Here is a 9,514-nt window from a genome sequence, read left to right as displayed (position 1 = left end):
GCATATTAAAATTATGGAGGGAACACTTCTCCAGCCTGCTGAATGGCAGTAAAAGTACAACGTCGCGAGAAGCCGAACCCGATTTCCCAATTGATGATGATGGAGAAGACCATCCATTGCCCGACCTTGAAGAAGTTCGAATAGCGGTTACCCGCCTGAAGACAATAAAGCAGCGGGGCCGATGGATTGCCAGCCGAGCTATTCAAACACTGCGGCGAAGAACTGATAAGGAGCTTCTTTGTAAAATATGGTCGGACGAAAGCATGCCCAACGATTGGAATTTAAGTGTGCTCTGCCCAATCCACAAAAAGGGAGACCCCACAATCTGCAATCTCAACATCGCGTATAAGGTTCTATCGAGCGTATTGTGTGAAATATTACCGCCCACCGTCAACAAATTGAATAGACCTTATCAGTGTGGCCAGTGTTAGACTTGGCAAACTAATACGGCTATGTAAACTGACGTTATTGATATCATCGGCCCCAACACCCGCGACGTTAGTGAAGGAGGGCAAGACGAAATATTTCTTGTCATGAAACAAACAGTCGCGCACTCGCGACTAGGCTCTCACTTCACTGTTGTTGTTAATGACTATAATCGCGTAAGCGGTGTCAACGATAATGAATAAGAAGAAGATACAATATTCAATATCATGTTATGAGTAACTCAAAATCTTTCAGAATTTCCTTTCACTTAAGAATTCCAGGGATCAATTAGGGTTCTGTTTTTGAAGCACCGCCAACCCAGAAAGGATTTGTACAGAAGGCGCCTCGGTGGTGGTCCGACCAGGCTTATTTTTTTAGGCCGCCAGCGCAAAAGGGAGTTCTATGCGAAGGGACTGAAGACATCCCTGTGTTAAACCGACCAGGGTTGTTTTTTTTTTTTTTTAATAGCGGTCGAAAGCCACCAAGCAGAAGGGAATTCTACGCGGGAAACTAATAATATGTAAATTTTTCCTGCCATTGGGGTAGTGTTTAATTTATTTTGGTTCCTTTGTAAAATATAGGTACGGTAACACTGATTATTTGTTTGAATGCATCCCTTTCGTTATTGTGTGAACAAAAAGAATTGAACAAATTTTAAATAATAAATAAAAGCAATTTTTGCCCCATTTAATATAAAATAAATGGGTAGAAACAAATTATTGAAATATTAGTGAATATAAAAGATACTTCAAATAGTTGAGTTTTGAACTTTAAATGCAAATATCTCGAAAACCATAAGTCAGCGGAAATTATATACTTTTTCTATATTTTTTATTATTTAGAATATTTTTTCAATATAATGCCATTATTTTAGTCCCGACTTGCTGAATAATTTATAAGTTATTTCTTGTTATATCTATATCTATATCCAATTATCTTAATAGATTGTACATACTACACCGAGAAAGTATGTCGAGAACATAATTTCAAAAACAGAGTAATTGGAGAATTACTTTTTAAAGACACCAGTGCTCTCCATTTCAAATACTATAACACTTCTTATGCCCACAGAAGGCATGAAAATGTTTTGTATAAATGCGTGTGATGGGTTTCCCCGCCTTTCCGATAGTACGAAGAGCAATGTTTCCTTGCCATCAGGAAGAGTACCATTTATGCTTTCGCTTTCTTTTTTTGAATTTCTTCATAAAGTACAATTTGAAGTTGGAGTATTGAGACGTGAGTAATCAACCTTTAATAAAGGAGTGGCCAAAAAGTTAACAACTTGTTCAAATTTGTCATAGTATTCGAAACAGCAAGTGATTTATATTTGTAAGTAATTGCATTAAGTATATTTCATGTAATGTAAAATAGTTAAAAATGGGTTATTGCCGGCGTTTTAGTTTCTCTTTAAAATGACAAACGCTTTTGTATAAACATAAGTACCTAACGTGAATTACATATTAAGACGTTTATAGTGAATATATTTATTATTTTATTCTCATTTATAAAATTTATTACAAACGTTGTGTTATATACGTTTAAACTTCATACATACATTCATATTCTTTGCGTGCTTTTATGAAATATTTGTATTTAAATATCTACCGCCGCTTATGTACATATGCTATATGTAGCTGCAAATGAAGTACCAAAAATATATATATATCACGACGAAGTTAAAATTTCATTGGAATTGCAATTGGACCACGGAAACGTCTATTTAATTATATGCTTTTGTTGTGTTTTTTCTTCATAAAATGTAAAAAATTGTTGAGCTATAGAGAATGACTGACGTTCTTCGAAACAAAGGAAATCGAATAATCAAAGAATCATGGTATTAAACCTCTTAACAGTTTGAATATTGTATTTTTGTTAATTTATTGGAATTAAAGAAAAAAATATCAAGTAAATTAAAAAATAAATAAAACTAAAAACTTTTATTGCTTACCATATTCATATGTATGTAAAAGGTATGTATCTATCAGCATGCATATGTACATAAGTATGTACATATGTATATACAAAATATGCATATCTACATAATTAGGTATGTTTTGTTGTAACTGGCCAAATAAATGCAGTGACTTATTCTTAGTCATCAATATTTAATACGAAGAAAAACACCATTAGCACGAATTATCGAAGTTGGTGCTGATAACAGTCGGTGATTACATTTTCGTTCGGTGGATCGTAATTGTTTTTTTTTTTTTAATATTCAGTAGAAATATGCTAAGGAAAGGAAAATAAAATCAGGAAAATGTATCTTTAAACACGCGCTACTTAGCCCAAAGTTTGTAAATAGTAGTTTTATACCTAGTTTTTTTTTTTTGTAGTTTCTTGAGCAGATTATAAAATCACATTATGTTTGCCAAAAATACTGAATTATGTATATAGTTTAACTAAAAATGGTTAGTATACGTTCATTTTACATGTAGCATATTTTTAATGGTTGAGCTACTATTAAATTTAACGGGTTATGTATGTATCTACAATTGCTAATTAGTCTTGAAAATTGGACGGAATATACTACACAGCCATGGTCACGCAAATAGCACCCTCAGTCATAAGAAGCAACAAGCGCTAATACGGATGTAAATGACAAAGATCTTTAAAAGAATAAAAGAGATTAAAATATGATTAACTGTTTATTAATTTATACATTTAAGTAAAAAATAGCAAATCGAAATTCACGAATAATTAGTATTATTTGAAAAACTTGAAGCTCCCTCTAAAATGTTGTGCCTTATTTAAACGTCTTCAAAAAATCTTTCGCGATATATTTAATCCATAATCTCTATTCATTTCCTGCATTATTTGTCATGAAGACTCAAAAGGGCCGACGTTGCTTTTCCAGACCATAGCTCTTTCTTCAGTAATATTTTTTTTTTTTTTGGTCCTCATATTGTGTATAATGCGTCTTTTTTCAGTACTACAATGCTTCGCGGTAAGACCACTCGAATTAAATGATTTTATCATAGACAACTTTAATTAGAAATAAAAATTCACTCCTTATTTTTTTTTTTGCAAACGAATCTTAATTTTCTAAAAAAAAATGGGCTATTTGGGTGACGAAGCCATTTTAGAAGGAGTTCAAGATTTTTGTCAATTGTATAAGCGCTCATTGTTGCTTCTGACTAAATGTGCCATTTGCGTGACCATGACTGTGTACGAAAATTATTTCCATCATAGAATCAAATGAAATTATACTGCCAGATAGGTTTTTAATTATTAAAATTTAAATATAATATAACTAGTTAATACTGAAATCTTTATTACGATATTTTTAAATATWAATTAAAGACTTAGACAACTCGAATAATTTCATATTTTTAGATTAAAAAATGGCATCGCCTGCACTTAAAGACCTCCCAAAAGTAGCTGAGAACTTAAAAAGTCAACTTGAAGGCTTTAATACCGATAAGCTAAAGAATGCTAGTACTCACGAAAAAATTGTGCTTCCTACTGCCGAAGGTAAATTATTAATAAACAAATATATAATTGAAAAATTAATTATATTTTTGCTCTGTCCCACTTTTATTAGATGTGGCCGCCGAGAAAACTCAACAATCCTTAATTTCTGGAATTGCAACTTTTGATCCATCAAATTTAAAGCACACTGAAACTAATGAAAAGAACCCCCTACCGGATAAGGAAGGTAAGTTATTTAATTACGTAGACCCGGCTGTCGTGGGAACGACAAGGCGCTTTTATAATTTCTGTTGGCTGCGTTCTTTATTACGAAAAATGTAATTAGTTTAGTGTTCGCAAATGAGTTGAGTTGGTCTAAATTCTTATTTATTTATAGTATTAATTTTTACAAATCAGGATTTTTATTTATACATTCCACTATTTCATAAATTAACATATAAATGTTTGATATTCTACTTATACTTATTATTTATTAATAACAAACAATCTAATGTTACCTTTTCAGCAATCGATCAAGAAAAGGAAAAGAATCAACTCATTGCTGGCATTGAAAATTTTGATTCTAAAAAGTTAAAACACACTGAAACGTGCGAGAAAAATCCTTTACCAACGAAGGAAGTCATTGAAGAAGAAAAGAAGGCTTAAAGGAATATCCAATGAAGCATTCATATAACTTTATATTGAATGCTTATTTTATTACTCATTCCTAATATAAAATATTATTGAAAGAGACACTTCCTTGTGAGAAGAATTTTATAATTTTTGCATATTTATAATAAAAGATAAAAATAATTAAAAAAAAAACATTCATCTGTGTATGAATGGTTAACAAGGGTTAATGGTTATCGTAGAATATTACACACTTTCAAATAATTATATATTTAAAACAAGTGAGGGCTAAATTCAGGTGCAACCGAACATTTTATACTCTTGCAACTTGCAAGAATAGAAGCCAGGGAAACAATTATATAGAGTAAATTATACCGCTTGTTCGATAATCCTGATTCTAGTTATTTAGAGGCTAAGCCAAGTTTTCGTAAAAAAATTATCTATTTTATGTACAAAGATACACTTATGAATAAAACACGCTTACGTATTTTCATTGGGATAACTAGCTCTGCGGTAGAAAGTCATTCCGTAGTTCGAAAATCTTTATATTTCTTTATGAGGTCTAGGGGAAGTATTGGTCCGATTTAAGCAATTTTTGACATAGAAAAATACTGTTATAAAAAAGATTATCATTTCATTTCAGTTACGATTGTGATTTCATTGAAAGTAATCCCCTTCCGCATCCTCCATCATGATGGCCATCAAGCCACCTTCTCTTCAGCTTTTATAGCCTCAATTGAGTCAGAACTATGTCGGTCGTGTGAATTTTCGTAGTAGCCAGTAGTTACACGAAGGTACATAAATCAGGCGACTATGTGTAACTACTGGCTACTACGAAAATTCACCCGACGACCAATATTAATTGAAATTGTGGCGAAATGACCATGAATAACAAATGCAGTATGAGATGATGCATTATCGCACTTCTTTGTTCAATAAATTCAGATATAGTAAAAATTGAAGAATTCACTTTTAGAGCCTCACAAAACGACATTTATCTCAAATACTAATGAAAATAGTAACAGTACTACCAACTTACAGTTGTTGTTGTTTCCGTCCATTCGGACTATATTCTCCAAATCGATGAACTATGTCAATATCGTCGATTATCTCATATACATAGCTCATTGATCCATCGCATGCGATATTAGCCGTGGCCAACGCGCAAAGGACCATACATCTGTCGTAGAACTTTTCTCGATTTTTCTCTCGTTACGTCGACTCATCAATTGTTGGCATTGTCCAAACCTCTGCACCATATAGCAGGACGGGAATAATGAGTGACTGATAGAGTTTTGTTTTTGTTCGTCGGACTTTATTTTCAATTGCCTACTAAGTAGCAAGAGATATTCTACGTTGAGTTCCGAGGCTGACATTGTAGTTGGTGTTGATTCTGGTTCCTAAATATACGAAATTATCAATATAGGAAATTATCTACAACTTCGAAGTTATGACTGTCAACAGTGACGTGGGTTCCTAGTCCCGATTGTGACAACTGTTTGTTTGATGACAGGAGATATGTATATCGTCTTGCCCTCCTTCACTCCATTCTGGAGAAAGCAGAATTAACGGCGCGGTTGTTAAGGCCAATGATCTCAATATTATTATTTTCTTGAAAAGAATTATTTTATTTAATTGATTTAATTTAATCCTTGTTTCGTTTGCTGTGGTCATCAAAAGGGGATCTCTCATATGAGGCAGTTGGTATATTTCATTGGGGGCGTTTTTTACGTATTCAAATTAAAAAAAAAACTTCCTACCGCTCTCTGATGTGTTGATCTAGTGACAACAGCCTGTAGCTGATAAAGCTGTCTGCAATATCACGTTGAGAATTTTTTTAAAAGGAGTGGTTTCTTCTTTGATATGCGTCCGAACAATTTTGCCTGATTCAGTCCTCTTCGGATAAGTCTAAAGGATATAATATTTCTAAGACCAATTATTGGTTTATATCAGTTGCTACCTGCCTGTACGTGCATCCGTTTTACGTGGTGTTGGCTTCCGAATCCTGTCTTTGACCAATACCTGCGAATTCTCCATTCATGATTTGATTGCGTTGATCCCATTTTATATTATTTCTTTCACTAAAATACTTTTAATTATTTTTCAAAAACACAAAAAATTATGTCCTTAAATTAGAATCTGCGCGTCTACTACTTCTGCGACTTAAACTGTGAAATTTAGGTGTCCACTTAAAATCAGCATTGACTACGCGGAATTGATAACGGTAAACAAAAAGCAAAACATAACGGAATATTTGGGCAGTACAGTACTCTAGGACATCAACACGAAATTGAATGCAAAATTTTTACATTTTCAGCAATTTTAACTTAAACAATTTTAGCATTTATATGAAATTAAACTTTTTGCCATTTATGTGTCCATAGCTTCTTGTTATAGTGGAAAAACAGTGCAGGAGTAGAGTCCTGTATCTAAACATACGGTAATGTTTCGTCCAACTTTCATCGAATGTAATTGCAAAATCGACGGCTAAAATCCAGATACTACATTTAAAAAAACACAGACTTAATCGTTTTGCATTGTTTTGTGCAATAATTCAGGAATATTTGTCACCTATTATGCACTCATCTCAACCTTTTCTTATTCAGTTACAACTAATAATATACTATAATTCTTATATATGTATGTGTATGTAAACAAAAACCACTGTACCCTGCCAGTGGCTGTGATTTTTTTTATATTCTTGAAGAAAAAAAATTGAATCGAATGATTCTTACATTAATATTGAACACATGCTTATGTTTTGAAATATAATTTTTTTATGAATTGTTGTAACTTTTAACATAGAACGATAAGCCTATACTCGCTCCAAAGTTCCAAGCTACCTCATCACCTATCTGATTTTTCACTGTTAGGACCTTGTCCAGGACTAAAGGAATAGCCGTGCAAATTTTCATGTTTTTCCGTGCTGTGATTCGGCCGTAATGCGCGGACATACAAAAAAAAAAAAGGCGTTTAAATTTTATATATGTATATTTCGATAATTTTTCTTTGACTTTACGATATACTTGAAGGGTACGAATTTAGGAGCAAAACTCCTTCAACAACGGCCACAACTTGGAATCGACAACAGGAATAGGACCGAGTGTCAAAAACTATTTACTGCAGGTGATTAAAGACCTATTTTTATATGTACTAGTTGGCCTGGAGACTCATCTAGAAGAATATCACAATTACGTCTTAAATTTGGAGTGGAAAAAATTCTTTACGCAAGTTTAAGCAGTTGCTGTGGAAAATCACCATCAGTAATTCCATGAAGATGAGCTCTCATATTCGTCTGTAATTTTGTATTTTCAATCGAAGTCCATAAGGGATGATATCTGCTCGTGCACCTCCATTAGTCACAGGAAAGTCTGTCGGAAATCTCCATAAAATACAAAAGTTATGTTCTGTCTACGCCTTCTGCATTCATCCCACATAATCAATGAGGCGTCTTGCAATAGTTAACCAAGAGGCTCAATTTTTGGATAGAACATATTGATTTCGTCCATTCCATGATTTCATTTTCCATCCTTTGGAAGAGTTGCAGATAATTCCTTTCAAAGCGACTGCTATCGTTATCTTCACTGATTGTCTCATTTTAGCAAGTATTAAATTTTCAATAAACGTCTTGCCAGTGCCCTGGCGCATCTAAAAAAATATTGTTTTTGTTATTATTCACGCTATAACTCCCGCCCTTATCAGTGTGTTACAGCTAAATGTTAAATAACATTATCTGTCTAAATTTAACATTCTCTGTTATAAGTAATGAATTCTTTTTGAATTTACGCTCGTAAGTTGGTTAAAAATTTGATTTTTTTACCAACCATCCTTATTGAATTACCTTGAAAGTGGTTCAGGCCATTTTTTATTTCATGCAACGGTTTAGTATATCGAACATATAAAAACCCAACTTATTTTTATATATAAGACGTATGTAACCAATTTTAATTATAAAAAATACACTTTAATGTTTTTTATATATAATACTCGTTAAAATTTGCATGCTCAAAGTTATGTTTTTCTAATCTTTCGTGCCTTATACTTTATTGTCGTCACGAAATGGATGAAGTAATTATATATGTATGTAAAGAAAACTTGACTTGAGTAAATTTTTTATATGCTCAAATATGCGTTTATGAGGAATGTGGAAGTCTGCTTACAAGCTTTATTGCTCATCCTTGTCTTTGGCACCGTGTTTAAGAATTCTGGTGAACTCTATATAATCAAACAGGCCATGTTTGATAGGTGCTTCACGATACATTTCGTCGACCTGATAATATACAAAACAATTATATTCAATTAAATATAAAAATTAATGTACTTCATATAATGTAGAAAATTTTTAATTTAATTAGAAAATTAAACAAATAAATAATTGTAAAAAGCTATTTACATCCTCATCGGTGAAACGATCCCCCATTGTGGTCAATAGTTCGCGCAATCGATCCTCGGGTAATACACCGTTATTTTCCTCATCAAAGCATCCAAAAGCATTTTTTATTACATCTTCAGGATCTGTTCCTTGCAGGCGTTCCCCAAATAAGGTAAGGAACATAGTGAAATTTATAGGTCCAGGTGCTTCGTTCATCATCGCTTCTAAATACTCGTCCGTCGGATTTTTTCCAAGAGAAGCTAACATATCATGCAAATCCTCTTTTTCAACGAAACCATCTCTATTCTGATCGATCATATTAAAAGCTTCCTTAAACTCGGCAATTTGGGCCTGATCGAACATAGCGAACACATTTGATGTGGCGCGTTGCGCTCGCTTTTTTGTGGTAGCGCGACGACCAGCGGTTTTACGAGAAGACATTGTTAAAGACCAAAAATCTACAAAACAAAAAAAATGTTTTATTTTATGTATTACGTTTATTAAAAAGAAAAGATGAATAGAATTGGTATTCTCAATCATATTGCGATCGGGTTACGCTATTTTTCAATTTTTAAAAAAAGCCTGGATGCAGCTTCCTTCTGATATTTCTTCCGTAAAATTTAGTGTTTCTGACGTTTTTTGTTAGTCGGTTAACGCACTTTTAGTGATTTTCAACAT

The 9,514-nt window shown here is 32.9% G+C and overlaps 2 protein-coding genes across 3 annotated transcripts in view; one reads left to right on the top strand and one right to left on the bottom strand.

Annotated features, from left to right (window-relative positions):
- Nucleotides 1–1,627: 1,627 nt before the first annotated feature.
- On the top strand, nt 1,628–4,710 carry LOC108969548. Its single transcript, XM_018934334.1, has 4 exons — nt 1,628–1,755; nt 3,760–3,897; nt 3,968–4,081; nt 4,361–4,710. The coding sequence occupies exons 2-4, from the start codon at nt 3,768–3,770 to the stop codon at nt 4,498–4,500; spliced, it is 384 nt and encodes a 127-aa protein (XP_018789879.1). The 5' UTR covers nt 1,628–1,755; nt 3,760–3,767; the 3' UTR covers nt 4,501–4,710.
- A 3,670-nt stretch (nt 4,711–8,380) lies between these two features.
- The window catches only part of LOC108969546 (myosin regulatory light chain sqh), a 3,897-nt gene continuing 2,763 nt past the window's right edge, over nt 8,381–9,514 (bottom strand). For both annotated transcript variants that reach the window (XM_018934333.1, XM_018934332.1), the window contains exons 2-3: nt 8,858–9,294; nt 8,381–8,734 (exon numbers count right to left, since the gene is read on the bottom strand). In XM_018934333.1, the coding sequence (XP_018789878.1) occupies nt 8,630–8,734; nt 8,858–9,277 (525 nt within the window). In that variant the 5' untranslated portion in view covers nt 9,278–9,294 and the 3' untranslated portion in view covers nt 8,381–8,629. The remainder of the gene's footprint in view (nt 8,735–8,857; nt 9,295–9,514) is intronic.

Source organism: Bactrocera latifrons, unplaced genomic scaffold, assembly GCF_001853355.1.
Source record: "Bactrocera latifrons isolate USDA-ARS-PBARC rearing strain unplaced genomic scaffold, ASM185335v1 scaffold_256, whole genome shotgun sequence".
NCBI classification, from domain to species: Eukaryota; Metazoa; Arthropoda; class Insecta; order Diptera; family Tephritidae; genus Bactrocera; species Bactrocera latifrons.
This window is presented reverse-complemented; position numbering and strand designations above follow the sequence as displayed.

What these genes read in the sequence shown, in the direction of transcription:
- LOC108969548 (XM_018934334.1), top strand. Translation starts at nt 3,768, where the DNA reads ATGGCATCGCCTGCACTTAAAGACCTCCCAAAAGTAGCTGAGAACTTA. An exon ending in TGTGCTTCCTACTGCCGAAG is followed by an intron (nt 3,898 to 3,967) that starts GTAAATTATTAA and finishes CACTTTTATTAG; the next exon opens with ATGTGGCCGCCGAGAAAACT. An exon ending in CCCCCTACCGGATAAGGAAG is followed by an intron (nt 4,082 to 4,360) that starts GTAAGTTATTTA and finishes TTACCTTTTCAG; the next exon opens with CAATCGATCAAGAAAAGGAA.